The 17,741-nt window shown below is 55.9% G+C and overlaps 6 protein-coding genes across 6 annotated transcripts; 3 read left to right on the top strand and 3 right to left on the bottom strand.

Moving 5' to 3' along the window:
* Positions 1-105: 105 nt before the first annotated feature.
* Positions 106-1,781, bottom strand: B0H64DRAFT_383836 (uncharacterized protein). Its single transcript, XM_062802973.1, has 5 exons — positions 1,174-1,781; positions 935-1,072; positions 791-872; positions 517-707; positions 106-444 (listed from the first exon to the last, which is right to left on the bottom strand). Exons 1-5 carry the CDS (start codon positions 1,361-1,363, stop codon positions 230-232), a joined length of 816 nt encoding a protein of 271 aa, XP_062665029.1. The 5' UTR covers positions 1,364-1,781; the 3' UTR covers positions 106-229.
* Positions 1,782-1,898: 117 nt separating this feature from the next.
* On the bottom strand, positions 1,899-5,234 carry B0H64DRAFT_335283 (aconitase family-domain-containing protein). The gene is made up of 6 exons (XM_062801122.1): positions 4,849-5,234; positions 4,291-4,771; positions 4,168-4,225; positions 3,898-4,109; positions 3,334-3,745; positions 1,899-3,281 (listed from the first exon to the last, which is right to left on the bottom strand). The coding sequence occupies exons 1-6, from the start codon at positions 4,957-4,959 to the stop codon at positions 2,192-2,194; spliced, it is 2,364 nt and encodes a 787-aa protein (XP_062665028.1). The 5' UTR covers positions 4,960-5,234; the 3' UTR covers positions 1,899-2,191.
* A 2,198-nt stretch (positions 5,235-7,432) lies between these two features.
* B0H64DRAFT_315744 (uncharacterized protein) lies at positions 7,433-7,804 on the top strand (the record flags this gene model as incomplete). The annotated part of the gene is made up of 2 exons (XM_062800255.1): positions 7,433-7,635; positions 7,690-7,804. The coding sequence occupies 2 exons, from the start codon at positions 7,433-7,435 to the stop codon at positions 7,802-7,804; spliced, it is 318 nt and encodes a 105-aa protein (XP_062665027.1).
* A 726-nt stretch (positions 7,805-8,530) lies between these two features.
* On the top strand, positions 8,531-10,065 carry B0H64DRAFT_296315 (uncharacterized protein; the record flags this gene model as incomplete). The annotated part of the gene is made up of 2 exons (XM_062800080.1): positions 8,531-8,738; positions 8,810-10,065. Coding segments are annotated over 2 exons (1,464 nt in total), but the record flags the coding sequence as incomplete, so codon positions are not given.
* A 1,400-nt stretch (positions 10,066-11,465) lies between these two features.
* Positions 11,466-13,952, bottom strand: B0H64DRAFT_315593 (putative peptidase family-domain-containing protein; the record flags this gene model as incomplete). Its single annotated transcript, XM_062800248.1, has 3 exons — positions 11,466-11,710; positions 11,769-13,515; positions 13,581-13,952. The coding sequence occupies 3 exons, from the start codon at positions 13,950-13,952 to the stop codon at positions 11,466-11,468; spliced, it is 2,364 nt and encodes a 787-aa protein (XP_062665025.1).
* Positions 13,953-15,860: 1,908 nt separating this feature from the next.
* Positions 15,861-17,727, top strand: B0H64DRAFT_40617 (uncharacterized protein). Its single transcript, XM_062804489.1, has 2 exons — positions 15,861-16,329; positions 16,391-17,727. The coding sequence occupies exons 1-2, from the start codon at positions 16,255-16,257 to the stop codon at positions 17,342-17,344; spliced, it is 1,029 nt and encodes a 342-aa protein (XP_062665024.1). The 5' UTR covers positions 15,861-16,254; the 3' UTR covers positions 17,345-17,727.
* Positions 17,728-17,741: the final 14 nt, after the last annotated feature.

The following is a 17,741-nucleotide window of genomic DNA, read 5'->3' as shown; positions in this document are numbered from 1 at the left end:
TAGCCGTTTCTGGTCAAGCGCATAACTGGCGAAAGCCCCTTTATGAACTGTGGAGGGGTATTGTACATAAACGGATAACAGCAATTCGAGAACTTGAAGCTGAAGGTCGCAAATAACGAAGCAGAACTAAAGTCGCCATTACAACACATACCCGTAACCCAAACCGCTACCCCGTCTAATTACATACATGCGTCACTCATCAATATTCCAAGCACTGACGGGGCACCCGTTACACGGGTGTCGGCCCCAACCTCTGGTTGCTACCCGTCAAGCCAGGGCCAACAACCGGAACCAAGGTAGTCAATGGGATCACGCCCTCCCGGCCATAGGTCTTCTGGTCCACGCTCACGTAGTATGAAGACCATGACCGCAGTTTGAGCCTCGTTTCGATAAACCGCATAACTTTATCCGGCGGTACGAGGAATTTGAGGTATCCCAACCCGACTAAATGTGGCCGTCTGTTAGCGTCTGCGTTGCCTCGAGGAGGGGAAAAAAGAATAAAAAATGGCTGCATACAAACATAGCCCACGCCCAATCCGCAAGCGTGCCCAAGGGCGCTAGAACCGGGTGTCACTAGTATGGCAACCAGCAGCACAGCAATTGGTGCCGTCCAGGTGGGTATGGTAGGCTGTCCCCTGATGACCAAGTACGGCGCGGTCTTATTCGCGCGGATGGCTTCGGCTCCGTATAGAAGGAAACCCCAGATACTGTAGGCACACCCAGTCGTTAGTTAGCACACGGTAACTCGTCCAGCCAAACACAGTCGATCCCCTCTTGCAGTGTTGCTCACCTGGAACCCATGATTGGGGTGTTGGCCCGCAGCAAAACCCGCTCAATCAGGACATATATCAGCGCAGGTATCGTCGATAATGCTAAAGCGGCCCCGTCAGCCATTCCGTCCCTCAACCGATCCGGGGACAGCGCCGTCACTCACGACCAAAGAACAGCGCTACCGACGGGAGCGAGCCATGTTCCATCTCGAATCGCTCCAGAAGCGGGACGACGCCCAAGAAATTAATGGCGAGGTGAAACACGTTCCTGTGGATGAGCGGGAAGGTATTGGTTCGATACACTGCCCACCGACTAGAGTCAGCTTCGTCTTCTTTCCCAGACCCAGGCCATGCCGTCATTGCGAGGGCGTCGGGGCGAGGCGAGGGGATGGCAGGAACCCACATGTCGACAGGTTGATAAGATCCGGCTCTAGCCAACCCCAAGCCTTAATATTCCACCACGGCAAAAGGCTGGCAGCTTCAAGGACGATCATCAAACTCATTATAGCCTTCGTAAAAATCGGCAGCTTGTCGATGTAGGCTGTGATCCGCTGCAAGCCGAGCTTGAGCATGTGCGTCGGGTTGTTCGGCATCTTGACTCTCTGTGTTTCCAGCCCCTTGTTTCCCAGTGTCCTTTTCCTTCGATGCTAACTCCCAGGCTTCCCGTGGTACCAGGTAGAAAAACGCGTCGGAGGCGGATCGGGAACGCGAGGACTCGGCCTGGCCGGCCCGCTCGGCAAAACGGCAAGGGGTAGGTAGGGAGGCTCTTCGCGTGGACTACGATAGCATAACTAACGTATCTCATTCGTCTCGATCGTCAATTCGTCAGTGGGAGGGAAAGAACGCATCAAAGGGTATAGAAGTCAAAAATCGGGTCGCGCAGAGGCATTCCCGCTCCAACGCAGAAGTTAAAAAAGTAAAAAGTCGTTGACTGAGCTGACATGCGACTGCAAAGTTCAACCAACAGCATCCACAACGCCGTTACCCTACGCTTGCCTTATCGGGTCGCCCGCGGAAAAGTTGTGTGGAGGATCTAGAAGTCCCGGTTACTGCATACGTTTCGCAGGGGGAGCAAGAGTGACCCCGCGGACAATGGCATGTGAACTTTATGCATATATACAATATACGCAACAATGGTATCATATCTTCGTTCCTATGTGATGTCATAACTACCGAGTGACATGCCCTGACAGACTGCACGCAGCCCACAGCTCACAGCCTATAGCAGAACGTTGAGACAGGTTCTTCACAAACAATACATTCAAATGCAAGGCCCATGACTATACATACAAATGAGAAACAGTGCTGCGGATTACGCCAATTCCGGTGATCCCCTGAACCCGCCAACCCACAAATCCCTGTATGCCGCTACGTCTTCCATCCTCCGGCTCCTTGCGTCACAATCTACTCTGGTATATGTTTTATTTCTTGGCGTTCTTAGCCATGGTGTTCAGCGCGCTGCCGTTCTTGAACCACTCGAGCTGGCCCTCGTTGAAGGTGTGCGACAACTTGATGTCGAACGCCGAGCCGTTGTTGGGGTGCACGCGCATGGTGATGGGCTTGCCGACGGCGAGCTCAGTGCAGAGGATGTCGATTTTGTCGTCGGGCTGGATCTTGTCGTAGTCTGCGGGGTCCGAGAAGGTAAGGGGAAGCATACCCTGCTTCTTCAGGTTGGTCTCGTGGATACGGGCGAACGACCGGGTGATGATGGCGAGACCGCCGAGGTGACGGGGCTCCAGAGCGGCGTGCTCACGAGAAGAGCCCTCGCCGTAGTTCCAGTCTCCTACAACAACCCACTTGATGCCCTTGGACTTGTAGTCACGGGCAACAGCCGGGACGGCGTCGAAGGCGCCGGTAGTCTGGTTCTTGACCTTGTTGGCCTCGCCGTTGGCGGCGTTGATGGCACCGATCAGCAAGTTGTTGCTGATGTTGTCGAGGTGACCACGGTACTTCAACCAGGGGCCAGCCATCGAAATGTGATCAGTCGTGGTCTTGCCATGGGCCTTGATCAGGATCTGGCAGTCTGTCGCGTCCTTGCCGTCCCAGGCGCTGAAGGGGGAGAGGATCTGCAGACGGTCAGAGCTCGGCGAGACCTGGACGCTGACGACATTGCGGTCCTTGGGGGGGGCCTGGTAGGTATCCTGGCCGGGGTCGTAGCCGTTGGCAGGCAGAGAAGCACCGGTAGGAGCGGCGAGCATGAACTCGTTGCCGTCCTTGTCCTTGAGCTTGTCGGTCAGGGGGTTGAAGCTGAGAGTGCCAGCAATCGACATAGCTACGACCAGGTCAGGGGAGGTGACGAAAGAGTGGGTAGCAGGGTTGCCATCGTTGCGGCCGGTGAAGTTGCGGTTGTACGACGAGATGATGGAGTTGGCTTCGCCCTTCTTGACGTCGCGGCGGTCCCATTGGCCGATGCAAGGGCCGCAGGCGTTGGCCAGGACGACACCACCAAATTCCTCGAACGTCTTGAGCTGGCCATCGCGCGCAATGGTCGCACGAATCTGCTCAGAACCCCTGCACAACGTGTCAGCCGGTTGTCGTTCCAGAAATTGGTAAAGGCACTTACGGGGTGACGAAGAACTCCGACTTGGTCTTGAGACCATGGTTGAGCGCATCACGAGCGATCGCGGAAGCGCGCGACATGTCCTCGTATGAAGAGTTGGTGCACGAGCCGATCAGGCCGACCTTCAACTCCTCGGGCCATCCGTTGGTCTTGACGGCCTCGGTGAACTTGGAGATCGGGGTCGCAAGATCGGGGGTGAAGGGGCCGTTGATGTGGGGCTCGAGCTCAGAGAGGTTGATTTCGATGAGCTGGTCGTACTCGGCACCTTCATCCTCGCGCAACTCCTTGGCGTAGGAGCGGGCGAAGTCGCCGATCTCCTTGCGCTTGGTCGCGGCCAGGTAGTCGTACATGCGGTCGTTGAAGGGGAAAACTGAGGTCGTCGCGCCGATCTCGGCGCCCATGTTCGCGACGGTAGCTTTAAAATGAGCATGTTAGCATGTTTTGACTTTCCACCCTCAAGCCCAATGCCTTGCCATCCCGCCCATTCCACCCCCCTCCCCCCTTCTTCCTCCGTTCTTTAGCTTCGCTGGGGGTAGGAAAATGCGTCAAGGCGCCAATAGGACTTACCCATGCCAGTGGCAGAGATGCTGTCAACACCAGGGCCGTGGTACTCAACGATGGCGCCAGTACCACCCTTGACAGTGAGAATACCGGCGACCTTAAGAATGATATCCTTGGGGGCAGTCCAGCCGGACATTTGCCCGGTCAGCTTGACACCAATAACCTTGGGGGCCTTGAGCTCCCAGGGGAGGTTGGCCATGACGTCCACGGCGTCGGCACTAATCGTCAATGTTAGTCGGTTCCAAGAAGGTCGAGGAGGAGCTCAGCAAAACTTACCCGCCCACGCCAATGGCAGCCATGCCGAGGCCACCTCCGTTTACGGTGTGGGAATCAGCTAGATAATGTCAGCCTTGGCCCTTCTATTCCTGCCGGGGTTAAGGAGTCTGGGGTTGAACATACTGCCGATAAGAAGACCACCGGGGAAAGCGTAGTTCTCGAGCAGGATCTGGTGAATGATACCAGAGCCGGGCTTCCAGAAACCGATGTTGTACTTGGCGCAGGCGCTGGCGAGGAAGTCGTAGACCTCCTTGTTGATGCCCACAGCGCGCTCGAGATCCTTGGCACCGCCGATCTGGGCCTCGATCAAGTGGTCACAGTGCACAGTGGTGGGGTTGGCAACCTGGGGCAGGCCAGCACTGATAAACTGCAGAATGGCCATCTGGGCGGTGGCATCCTGGCAGGCGACGCGATCCGGCCGCAGCTTGAGGTAGGAGACCCCGCGCTCGATGTCTTGGCCGTGCGGGTCGTCCAAGTGGGAGTAGAGGATCTTCTCGGCGAAGGTGAGGGGGCGGTTGTTCAGCCTTGACCTCACGATCGAGAGGTTCTCTGACATCTTCTTGTAGTTGATGAAATTGCCCTCCTCCCAGTTGTTTTGCCGGACCTAGAATACAGAAACCAAGCACACGATCAGCCAACCGTTGCGCGAGTACCCCTCCATGTCACCAATTGGAAACCCACCTTCTTGTCCAGGGGAGAGTCGGACACGGTCGCCATGCGCCGGAGGCCTAGGCTCGCGCTACCGACAGCGCGGCTCCGGGCAACGCCCAGGAGCTGACGAGAAGCCAACATGGTGGTGGTGGTGGTCGTCGTGACGGTTCAACTCGGCACGAGCACAAACAGCAAGTCAATTAGAGGGGAGAATTGTCACCCAAACAGCCTCGCAACAACAACGAGGAAAGGATGACTGTGAAGTTTGCAGACGGGTGACTGCTACGAGGGGAAAAAGGAAAGGGAAAAAAGGTGGAGAGTTTTGAAGTTTGGAGGAGTGGCAGGCGGGATTTTACATCACAGTGGCAACGAGAGGCCGGGCACCTGTTGCTTGCGAGCTTCCTGCCACCGTCATAGCCGAGAAAGTACCTCGCCCGGATGGAGACGGCCGACTGGCCAATCAGAGAGTCGCCGATTATATTCTGCCCGCATTGTGGGGGAGACCTGGGTTGCAAACCATGACATCGCTGCCAGCCCGAATCAGGCTAGCCTGTTTCAATGGCTTCCGTTCGAACGTCGCATTCCCGATCAAAGCCGCAACTGCGCAGCGTTTCCATGTCTCTCCTCACCTCAGCCTCTCTCTCACCTGCGCGCCTGGCTGCCGAGGCCGCCTCGATCCGGTATACCCGTCGTTCGTCAGCAAGCAGCCCGGGGACTCTGCGTCAAGCAATGTTAAAGCTTTGCTAATCGGACCCCTTGGCTTGTCCATGCCCAGCAGCTACACAGTACGTCTGAGGTGGGTTTGTTGGTTCTCAGACAATGCAGACAGGGGTATATCGCGATAGGCCCGAGAGGCACGAAGAGCCGAGGCAGCACTGGTTCCCTCTTTGGTGTCCACCGAGCTGCTGGCCTTCTTTGAGAATGGGGGAGGGTCTGATGTGGTTTTGCGTCTTTTCTCCCACGGCATGCGACACAAGGGTTTTAGCGCGGGGCTGGATACCCTGAGGGTATGAGAGTCTGGCCGGGGTGGGATGTCGGTTGCTGATGGCATGTGCTTCATGTGCCTCCCAAGCCCCAGCGGTGCCAAACACTCTAGGCAAACAAACGTTGAGAGATGGGGACTGACGCGTGCCTAGTTATCTAAAATGTTCTGTCTTCATCGGTCTTTACAGAGGTTGGGAAAGATATGATGAATTTGGCACACAAATCTCCCTCGAAATATTCCCTTGCTCCTCGTTTGCCGCCGGCAACTCCCACGTTGCATCCCACCAAGCCGTTTCAAGCACATGGGGTGCCAATTCGTCTGGAAACCGGCTTGATGAGCTTCAACTCTCCATGGCACCCTCTAGCCAAAAAAAGCCGAACTCCAAAGGAGACAAGAAACCAAGCAAGAAGAATTAAGTGAAAGAACTCGGGAAAATAAATGAACTAAAAATGTATCGAGTAAAATGAAAAGTAAAACTAAGGTAGTTCAGACTCTTTGGGCTTTTGGATAGTTTTCCTTTCGTTCCTACAGTCGACGTTGGTCGACACCTCCCCTTGGAGTCCGGCTTTTTTTTGCCCGACGTGCATGGCTCACTATACACTATATTTAGGTATCTCGCAAATGTTGGAAAGCCGTCATGGCGATTCAGGAGGCCAACCGTCACCAGCATCGGAAAAGTTGCTGGCCTCCTGGCGTGATGCGTTCGATGATTGACATCACCAACCAGATAGCATATGTGGGACATGCGTTCACACCGCGGGGTTAGTGTGCCAGGCCGTTGTGCATATTGGAGGAGTCGAACCACGCGCAACCTGCAGGGCTGAATTGTGACGCAACTGGTTGACGATCGCTACGAATCTCGGATTCAACTGTTGAAAAACTCCAAGCCGGCGGCGAACCCGGCCTACATCTCCGAGCCGCCTCAATTCTCACCATCCCGCGTGGTGTTGAAGTCGGTTCTCGATCGCATCCGAGACGGATCCGTCTGACTTGGAGAACCACTGCGGGTCCTCGACCCGTTCGTGAAGCATCGGACACAAGGAACCTGGAAATTTCTGCTGGCCTGGAGACCCCTGGAGTGGGGCCGTATCTCGGCAGGGCCCCGGCTCGGCGCCTTGAAGCTCGGTCGGAACTGGAGATCCGAGGGCGATAACGACGTACCTCCGGCTCAGACTGGCCGTTGAACGGTGGCCTTCCTCCGGCGACAAACATGAGCAGCTGGTGAGGATGTCGGCGAGATGGGATGGTAAAACCGAGCTGCCCAAAAATTTGATGGTTGATATCGGTCCTGCAGCTGTAATTCTGCTTGTGCGTTCACATGTGCGAGGCCCTCGCATAAACTTCGGCCTTCCAATTGTAGGTGTTCGGGCTGGCCGCCGGCCGTGACAGGAGGGACCAAAAATTGCTGGCGGAAAATTTACCCCACTAAAAGCAGCGACCACCACACTCAACACCACCACCAAAGGAGATTCAGAGTATCCCGGCTGAGCTCCTTCAATCAAAGTTTTGAAATCCAGGAGCCGGATCATCTTACAGTAACCATGGGGGTTTTTGCAAAGCGAACACTGACAAAAACACGGAGACGGCTTCGGTGAGTTCCGATGCACGGACCTTATCAGATTTTGCAACATGAGACTGACGCCGCTTTCCAGTGATGTTGACCAGATCAAGGCCGACCTCACGTCCCCAAGGCACCTCCAGCTCTACAAGGAGACCAAGGCGGCCGAGGATCTGCCCGGGTTTGGCCGCAATTATTGCGTCGAATGCGCCAAGTGGTTCGAGACCGACTCGAGTCTGGTTCTTCACAGGAAGGGCAAGCCTCACAAGAGGAGGTCCGTATACCACCACATCTTGGTTACTGTGACTCTTCTAACTCATCATCACAGGCTCAAGCAGTTGCGTGAGGGGCCTTACACCCACGAGGAGGCGGCTGCTGCCGTGAACTACAGGACGGACAACGGCCCTGAGAAGACAAAATCTCAGGAGATCGAAATGTCGTGAGCGCACTATCACCAGAAAGACGGGCATGTGGCTCCCGTCATGAGACATCTAGAGGTGGATTCGTATGGCAAAGGCGTTCGGGTGGCAGGTTAGGCATATGGCGTCAGGGGGTAGGAGATGGAAAAGTTGCTCTTGTTTCTTTCATGTCCCTCGAGCAGAGGCTTTTGATTCCAGAGTTTCCGAAAGGAAACTAGGTAGCAGCTTACCCAGCGTATCGGTCAGTTCAATTATGGGATGAAATCTCCGTATTTGGGTGATATACAACCTCTCTCAACTCTCAAGTCTAAACGCGCACTCAGTCATTCACCTTCACAAAGTTAATATGTTTTCGGCGCTACCTGAGTTACTTCTTCACGTTTTCGTCTTTTTCTTCTTTTACTTTTATTTTAGTCTTTTACTTTTCGTCTTTTACTTTTCGTCTTTTACTTTTCGTCTTTTATTTTTCGTCTTTTATTTTTCGTCTTTTATTTTTCGTCTTTCTCGTCTTCAACTATAATGTAACGACCACCGCGACGAACTTCCGGTGTCCTGAAATCGGTGTCCTGATTAATCCCCCGTTATTCATAAAATGCTAGGAATTGTAAAATCGGGGAGTTGTAAGAAAGCGGCAGCGTCGTATTGGTTCAAGGTTCCCTGACTTGTGGGGTCCACTTGGCTCCCGCCACCCCTGTCAGTGTCGCGGAGCGCACCTGCCTTAAAGTTGTCCGCGGTCGCGATGGCCTCTTGATGGTTTTTGCAACTTGGTTCTCGCGCATCCGGAACTGGGCACGACAAGTCATGGGCTCAACAGCATACGCGGCGTACAACAATGGCGCTGCCAATGCCGGCAGCGCGCGCACCGTGACAGCAATGAGCAGATGGTCAGTCCTTGACAAACAGCTGCCGCCCGCCGATAGAATCAGAGCGATCCACGTCTATGATTTTGACAACACGCGTATGATCCTTCTAAAATTCGGTGGCTGTGTGGTTCTGGCGTAAACTGACCCATTTGTACCACGCCCACAGTCTTCAAGACCCCTCTCCCGAACCCCAAGCTCTGGAACGGACCGACGATCGGAATGCTATCGAATCCCGATGCCTTTGTCAACGGCGGGTGGTGGCACGATTCACGCATCCTCGCTGCAACAGGCGAAGGCCTTGCTAAGGAAGAGCCCCGCGCGTGGGACGGGTGGTGGAACGAGAAAATTGTCGAGCTGATTCACTTGAGCAACAAGCAGAAGGATGCGCTCTGCGTCCTGCTCACGGGGCGCTCTGAGTCGGGTTTTGGCGAACTGATCAAGCGCATGGCGAAGAGCAAGGGCCTCGACTTCGACTTGATTTCCTTAAAGCCCACCGTTGGGCCCAACAACGAGCGCATCACCAATACCATGGTCTTCAAGCAGTTGTTTCTGGAGGCGCTGATGGAGACATACAAGCACGCTGAAGAGATTCGAATCTACGAGGACCGGATAAAGCACGTCAAAGCCTTCCGCGACTTTTTGGACGAGTACAACATCAGGAAGCTGAACGGGATGGAAGGCCCGGCAAGCCGAGGGACCATCAATGGCGAGGTCATCCAGGTAGTGGACATGGCCACGTTCCTCGACCCTATTGTCGAGGTGGCCGAAGTACAACAAATCATCACCGACCACAACGCCACTCTGTCTAAGCGGCGGCGCGGCGGCAAAGGCGAACGCTTCGCCATCAGAAAAACAGTCTTCTACACAGGATACATGATCAACAACACTGACACACAACGGCTACTCACTCTCGCGCAGACTCCACAGAACGTGTCCGAAGGCGACATCAAGTTTCATGCTAACAACATCATGATTTGCCCTCGGCCCTGCCCACCCGCCATCCTGGAAAAGGTCGGCGGCATGGGGAACAGGATGACCTGGGAGGTGACTGGCACAGCCAGCCTCGAGAACTCCATCTGGGCGGTGTGCGTCAAGCCCGTGCCTGCCACGGCCAAATTCCACACGGGCGACCCGGTCCCGCTCGTCGTGCTAGCCTTGCGCAAAGGCGCGCGCCACGCCGAGGCAGGTAAGATCCAAAAGTGGCAACCCGTGACGCCGGACAAGGCCTTCCGCTTCGAGACCACAGTGGGCGAGAAGATCCTTCTGCGCATCGAAAGCGACGGCCCGTCCCATCACGGCCCCGCCGGCAGGGCGCTTGGCAAGCGGAAGCACACCGCTGCCCAAGACGACTTCCGCGCGCGGCCGTCGGGCGTTGTCCAGCAGCAGCAACCGCAGCAGCAGCAACAGCACCGACAGTTCCACCACCAGGGTAACTTTTCCGGCGGTGGCGGCGGTGGCGGCGGTGGTGGTGGTGGTGGCCGCGGGGGCGCCGGGAGAGGCAACTTCCGCGGCGGCGGCGGCGCGAACCGCGGAAACAAGGGCCAGCGCGGAGGCGTCACCAAGGGCCGCGGCGGCCGTGGCGGACACGGCGGCGGCGGGCACCACTACAAATCGCTGGACGACGTCGGTGGGCGTGACAGCCAGGGCGGGTTCGCCCAGATGTACGAGGACGAGCCGCACGGCCGGTTCCAGAACCAGAACATCCCCAAGGGGCCCTCGAATCCGGGGAACCCGGGGTTCTATGGCGGCGGCGGCGGCGGCGGCGGCGGCGGCGGTGGCCAGCAGCAGCAGCAGCAGTTTGGTCGGCCGGGGAATAACCACTCCGGCGGCGGTGGTCCCGGTGGCGGCGGGTCAGAGCTGAATAATTACTACTAGCGAGTGGGAAGTTGCGGTTGGGATGGTATCGGTTGTAACACTTTAACATACCCCTTTTTGTCGCTTGTTGCTTTGCTAGGTGGTCTGGGACCGGTATTCACGCAGTCCCGAGTCCCAGACTCCCAGTTGGCATTGTGGGATCTCCTTGGTCGCGGTTTTACCGTTCGGGAGGAGGAGCATCTGTTTGCTTCACCGTTACTGGCATTTCGGAGTTGGCGGAGGGAAAAAGCGGGCGTTTGGCTCGGTCTAAGTTAGGGGGACATGATAGTCTGTGGCTGGGCTCATTTATCCTCTGACACCTTCTGTGGGTTTGAATGACTATTTTTTTAATCTTCCTGCGAGAGTCGAGCAATTATTACAAGTCGTTCCTCGAGAATATACAACTGGGCCCAACACGGCCCGAGGTCAATGCCATCACCCATAATTAAGAATGCCTCCGAACCGTGGGAATCGTGCGATCAGTGGGCGATGGTGTGTAGGAGCTAGAACCAAGCGAAGAGTGGCGAACATGTCAAAGGGAGACAGTTGGAGTAGGACAGTATCGCTTGGCGGCAGACCCTGCGTCACAGAGGTATAGTTAAACGGCCCGAAGTTCTCTTATGTTTTTAACGGGCACCCTGTATCTGTATGTGTATTCTCCCCAACCCATTACCCATTTGGTGTCCCCCATGCATGCCGAAAGTTATTAGGTTGTATGCTCGAGAACAAAAAAAAAACCAGCACGCCACCGCAGGCACCACCCATTTTCGTGACCGAGATCCTGTGGCAAGTCTGTCGTCATCGTGGTATAAGTAACCCAAGTAAGAGCCCGTAGGACGAAGTACCACCCCCGGCGCCGCCAGCCATCTCCGATAGTGCCCAATTGGATGCAAATATGACATTAGACGTATTACCTGCCGCCGTTCTGAGACAGCGCGCTTCATTTTGTGATGATAACGGAGAAACCATCAAGCCAAGGGCCGCAGCTGCCTGTGACACCGCATATGTTGTAGCCTCTCGGGGGTATTAAGGTGTGTCTGGACACCTGTTAGTGAAGATCCCAATGACAACGGAAGAGGAACATACGGGTCCCCGCCATGCGCGTTCCCAAACAGCGGGCTCCTTCTGCCCAAGCTGGTCAATACTTGGATGCCGTCAATCCAAAAGCCGGAGCGGACGAAAAAGCCCGTGATGTACTCGCCACGCCGGATATCTGTTCACCCAGGTCAGCAACTGGTCTCTCTCACAGGTAGCATGACAACGGTGCGTACCCATATCAAACACGTCCCCGCCCGCTTTTCCACCCTTCTTCCCAAATAACTGCCTCGAGTCGTCATCATAAACAAACTCCATCCCGTCCACGGCCAGTCCATGGTAAATTAACACCCTCGACAGCACCCGATCCTGCTTCAATGCGCTCGTGAACACGACCTCGTGCCCCTCGGACCCCTCCATCTGCGACAAGCCCAACTTTTTACCCCTGAACGCCGCCTTGGGCAAGCCGGGCATAGCGCTAGGCATTCGCACGCAGGCGGCCTCCTTGGAACAGAGCTTGTTAAAGTCATCCACCTCCAGCACGCCACCCCCGTAGGACTTGACTGTGACCCGCAACCGGCCTTTCCTCTTCGCCTCTGGCAGTCTCCCGCGCAAGTCCTGCTCGTTTAGGGAGATGGACCGTTGGACTGACCCGCCGTTCTCGGGCTGGTACTCAATCCATGCGTGGCATACGTCGTCACCTTCGCCATACAGCTCGACGTAGGCTACCCCCGTGGCGGCCGTTACGGTGAGTGCGCCTCCCTCCGTTGGCCAACCCTGGACGCTGTCGTCTGGGTTCAAGACAGGGTCATTCGGAAGGCGGAAGCAGGGGTGGCTGCGGAAGTGAAGGCAGTCAAGGCGATGCCAAGTGCACTCGTCTCCTTGGGAGACAGGGCCGCCTTTTGAGTGAGTTCGGGTGGAATACGCTTCACGGGTGAGGAAGGTTCGGTGGAGGGTGACATAGTCTCTGAGCATGACGCCACTTTCTCGATGGGGTAGGCCGAAGAGATGGCCTGTCTCGTGCAAATGGGCACCGATCCCAATGTTGGCTGCCTCCCAAGAGCTTCCGGCGTCGTTGCAGTCGTTGCCAACGTGGCTGGTGTCGGTCGGCGTACAGTCTGTGAAGGCCGGCACTATCTCCTCGAAGCACGTTGGGTAGCTCTGGAGGCAGTGCGACCCAAAGATGCCCAGATGCAGATCGCCGGCCCGCCCCCCGAGTGCGGCGTGTCCGACGATAGTTTTGGCTTGCGTGTCCCAGTGCGCGTCCAGGAGCAAAACCGACACGTACAACTTCTGGCCTGGGAGTGGCTTGAAGTATTCACGCACGGCATCTGCCGTGATACCGTAAAGACCCCCTGCGTCTGCGGCCTTCGAGTTTTGCTGTGCCAGGTTGAGACTCCGAAGCTCAGCCACCGTCTTCTCAGTCCGAATAATATGCACCCGTGCTTCGGATCGAAGGAAACCGTTCTCCCTGTCTCGGTGGTTTGCCGCGCCCGTGGTCCATTCCTCTTCAAACCTAAAAGCGCGCCGGCCAAGCTTGTTGCGCGACATCTGCTCAGCTGTGAACGCCTGCCATAGGTAAGCAGACATGCGGAACTTGCGGACTGCAGTCTCCAGCCCATTCCCCTCCCTCTCCGTCCGCGCTGGCACGGCATCGAAGGTGCCAGGGGAGTCTTTTGCCAACATGATCGCTAGTTGTAGTGGAGGGGCGCCGACAGGCGGTATCATGTGAACTGTTAGGTGGGAGGAATGGATAGGGTTGGAAGATCCGCTGTTGGCAAGCTTTGGGCTAGAAAAGTCAAACCGCAAGCGGTTGGCGCCAGGCATCAGGTACACTAGTGCCTTGAAGCAAGAGTTGTGCACTGGCCATGATATTGGGGGGAAGCTGTCGTCGGGACGGCTCACGGTAACCGTGCCGTCTAGGGATTGGTGAAATGGTTCGCCAATGGTGCCGTGGATGAGTAGAACCTTTTGGTATACCTGCTGCCCGTTAATAACCACGTACTGGGGCGCGATCTGAGAGACCTGGGGGGCCGGGTCACTCTCACCCACGAACTGTCTGCCACGTTGGTGATTCGAGGAGAGTATTGTGAAACGGGCAAACTCGGTCCTCGTCCGCCCGGGACCGGGGACCCCAAACCGATCATGCCCGAGACGCTATATCGATTATTGCCGCCATTGGCGTAAAGCTGAGACTGCGGCCTCGGGATAGCGGCATCTGGAGGAGGCAGCGGTTGGTCTTTGAGTTGCAGATTCAAAGCTGGGTCTGACTGTGCTCCAATCGAAGGGGGTGTCAATGAGCCGCTGGTGGGAGTGGTGTTGTTCCCAGCTTCGCTCGATTCGTCGGTCGACCGCTCGGTTCTGAAGCTCGCCCTCGACCTCTTTCGCAATTCCTTGAAGTTTAAAAAGGAAGGGGCCATTGTTGGCGATGACAGCGGGTAGCCACGCCTTGTCTTCAGGCTGGGAGAACGAACGTGGAAGAAACTAGGCGACTGGGGTGTCGCATATATGGACCCTGGAAGCGCCTCGAGCCAACGGGCAGAGATAGTCGTGATCAACACTTTGCGGTGTGAAACGGGAGGAACAAATGGTGGTAGTTCAGGCACACGCACGAAGGCAGTGTCACAGAGAGTTTCCCGAGGTGGAAAAAAAGCGGTCTTTCTCCCCACGCCTCCCACTGTCGAGCAACGCGGGCAATGTGTGTTTGAGCGATGGATGACGTATGTAAGTTTGTTCAATTGGTTCCTACCGAGTTACACCCTGCCATTAAGCAGGCGGCTGGCCGTTGAGCGATACTTGTAGGATAACGTTCCAGGGGCTCAGCTGCCGTGTTCCAAGTATGGCAATGCAAGGTTGCCAGTCTCGCCCTTGTAGGCGCGCTCCGCCGAGTACTCGGAGGTTGCGCCGAAGCGATCGGGATGGAGCTGAACAATGGAGCCTCCGATGGAGCCGGGCGATGGAGCCGGACAACTGGTCCGTCGATCACAGCGACTGGGTGGAAGGGAACCAGGGCAACGGCAAGGACCCACGGCCCCGGCGATTGAGAGTGCTGATTCCTCGATTTTTCGATTTTTCTTCCAGACCGCATGGAAAATCGTATGTTTGGCGGCGAGCAGGGAACTTGGAATGTTGGAACCGGGAAGAGGCTCAGTCGAAACAAGGCAATGGAAAACTGCAGCACAACCCCACGACGGCTGGTGAAAGAACGTGTGGAGAACGTAGGAAGAGAATTGTGGTGAGTTTGAAGAAATGGAAAGGGGATAGGAAAAGTTCGATATTCATGGCTCCGGGGCATGTGGAGGTTTTTACCTCGATGATCTTACCGACCACACAGTACCAACAGAAAACCTCACTTCCCGGCCCTCTTGCTATCTCCACCAAAAGAGGAAGCAGTAATCAGCGCGCGGGGCTGATGAATACGATGTCGTCAGGAGCTATGGGTGTGTTGATTTGAGGAGCACTTTCCTCTTTTGATCTCCTTGCTGGGTGCAGACGGGAGTGAAGTCTCCATCGCTGCAAAAAGTCGCGTTTCCCAAGGGTGCTTGCCAACCGCAGACATGATCCACCTCGAGTAGTAATTCGGTATTTTAGAGGCAATCGCAAAGCAAAGAAAGTGGGATGAATGATGCCATCCGAGAGGATGCATCGTGGGATAAAAGCGTGTGCTCGTTGGCCGAAAACGGAAAATACGAGGCGAGCCGTCGGAAGGGCGCTAGCGGCATGGCGATCTGATCTGTTGCGGCGAGCGTTTGGAAGGAGCGAAAGTTTGAACCACACGTGGAAGGTATCATTCTGCCTTCCATGATTCGCATCCCCCTCGCTCTGATAGCAGTCACCCATTCAAAGCCTCCCGAAAACCCTCGATGACGACCCCAAAACGACCCACCGAGCAGTACTTGTAACTGAAACAAGAAAAGCACATCCTTCCAGATTGTTACCTGCCTTGGCGGTTGTGGAGCCCCTGACCCAGCTATATCGAGAGAGCTATGGTGTCGTAGCCCCGGTCACCGCCGGAATCCTAACAAACGGCACGGCAAGTCTCGCACGGTTTATGTTGTGGCTGTTCCCGGAGAGCCTAGGAATGTCCCACAGATATTCGGGGCATTCAATGTTTGCCGAACCTAACTATCCAGCTCGAGGCTCCATTGTCACCGTTTCACAGTGGAGTTGTTGACATCGGACCAGGGGAAGAGCTCTGTTCGTTGTTTGCCGGTGGGGACCAGGGCAGTTTGAATGCAGATGCTGGGAATGCACAATGCAACCAACAAATTTGCTTGCCAAAAAGACCCCCTGGCAGCCTAGCAAGCTCCCGCAATTCGCCCTGTGCCGCAGCTGCAGCCAGTGGGCCAGTGCTCAGCTGGGTAATCTGCCGGTTTCCACAGGAATGTGAATTTGCTCCTGTTCCTGTCCGGGCTTTCCAACCTCAACTCCTGCGCAACTCCATCTCTTCCCGTGCTGAAGCGCCGGCGGCTGTGTACCGAATAAAGTGACCAGCCAGGAACCAGCCTGACGTTTTGGCACCACACAATCGCCTGTGGCCGGCAACCAAACCTCTCGACGGCATCTCGACCAGTCCTCCTCGTTCACGGCGGTTTTAGGCGCCCAGCGCTGCAACCATCCAATCACCCCCAGGCCTCACTCTCTCCTACTCCGAACTTGCGCCTCCCACCACCAAACCGGTGTCGACTTTTTGCATGCCTGCAAAGTCATATTATCGGCAAGATGATGTCGTCGCCGTTGAAGAAACAGCCCGAGGTTGTGGCGGATAGGGTGCTCAAGAGAGCCGAAATCAGCAAGGTATGGTTTCTGCCTCCCTTGGCAGGGGTGTGAAGCTGACAAGCACTCATTTTTGCCTCAGATGGCCCGGAGGTTACAGAACCGTCTCGCCCTTGCCCAGTTCAAGACGAAACACAACCTAGTGAACGAGACACTGGATATGATTGAGCCCAAGTTCGAACAGGAGATGCGCCGCCGACGGTTGCAGGATGGCGATATCTTGTCCGACTCTTCCTCGAGCGCCTCCGACCTCCCATACCCCTCCCGGACGCTCATGAGCTCGCCGCTCAAAGCACCGCTATTTTCGGATGCCATTGGGTCCAGCAACGGAAGCACCGGGCATAGGAAGCGTACTTATCTGGCATCTTTTGACGACAATGCGTTTTCGAGTCCGAGCAAGCGGTTCCGCCAGTCTCCGACGGCACACAGGTCTTTTTCGAGCCACCACCCCTTTATCCAGTCATCGCCAATAAAACCAAGGCGGCAGCAACACTTCACTACATCAACGGGTCCTGACCTGTCGTTCTACTCGGGGTCGAGGCAGATCAGTGACGTCCTTACTACCACGAATTATGCGGCCAATTCGGACGACGAGGACGATCTGCCCACTCACTCGTTTCACACCAGCCATGTTCGGGTGTCGCCGCCCAGGACACCACCAATGCGGAGCCGGACCTTGATGAAGAAGCCGAGGGACAGGCAGCCAGCAGCGAGCGAGTCGAAAACCGGCGAGGAAGGCGCGGATCTGCTCTTGTATCTGGCAGCGTCACCGTCACCCGCAAACCCGCCGAGGAACAGGATGGACCCCCCGTCGACACCACCACCGAAGAACAAGCTAGCGCTACCATCGTCGATGATGACGACCCCCGGCGGCGGCAACCCCTATCCGGCCACTCCCGGGCTTGGCTTCGACTTTGCCGAGTTCCTTCACATGACCCCCAGCCCAGCGCAAAAGCCGTGGAAGACGCCTCTTGCAGGCAAAACGCCGCGCAGCGTGGCGAGGAGGCGCCTCACATTTGACGACATACCATCCTGAGGGCCATTGGTTGTTATGTTGTGAAGTTGGCTTCCCTTGGAGTTTCCTGTCCGCTCTACCCCAACCATCTTCCTATCACTTTTCGCCTACTTTCGACTACAATGAGGCACTCGGCTGTCTTGCGCTATACCTTCTGATACCTTTTTTGGCCGACATCCCGGCTCTTTTGCAACTTTTCATTTATCTTTGTTTACGTCCTACAATTGGGAGCATCGGCGTTCCGGTTATGGTGGTTCACTCCTATTCACTAATCCCACCCCGAGACTGTCACCGATATCATATCACCTCTGCCTGTCAGCAGCAGTGCACGATATCACTTTAAAATTTTGTATGGGCGAGCAATGCCATTGGGCTCGCGAGCCCGGATTGGCGATTTCCCTTTGTTTACGACTGCTTT

The sequence above is a fragment of the Chaetomium fimeti genome (genome assembly GCF_033439085.1).
Source record: "Chaetomium fimeti strain CBS 168.71 chromosome Unknown B0H64scaffold_1, whole genome shotgun sequence".
Taxonomy (NCBI): Eukaryota; Fungi; Ascomycota; class Sordariomycetes; order Sordariales; family Chaetomiaceae; genus Chaetomium; species Chaetomium fimeti.
This window is presented reverse-complemented; position numbering and strand designations above follow the sequence as displayed.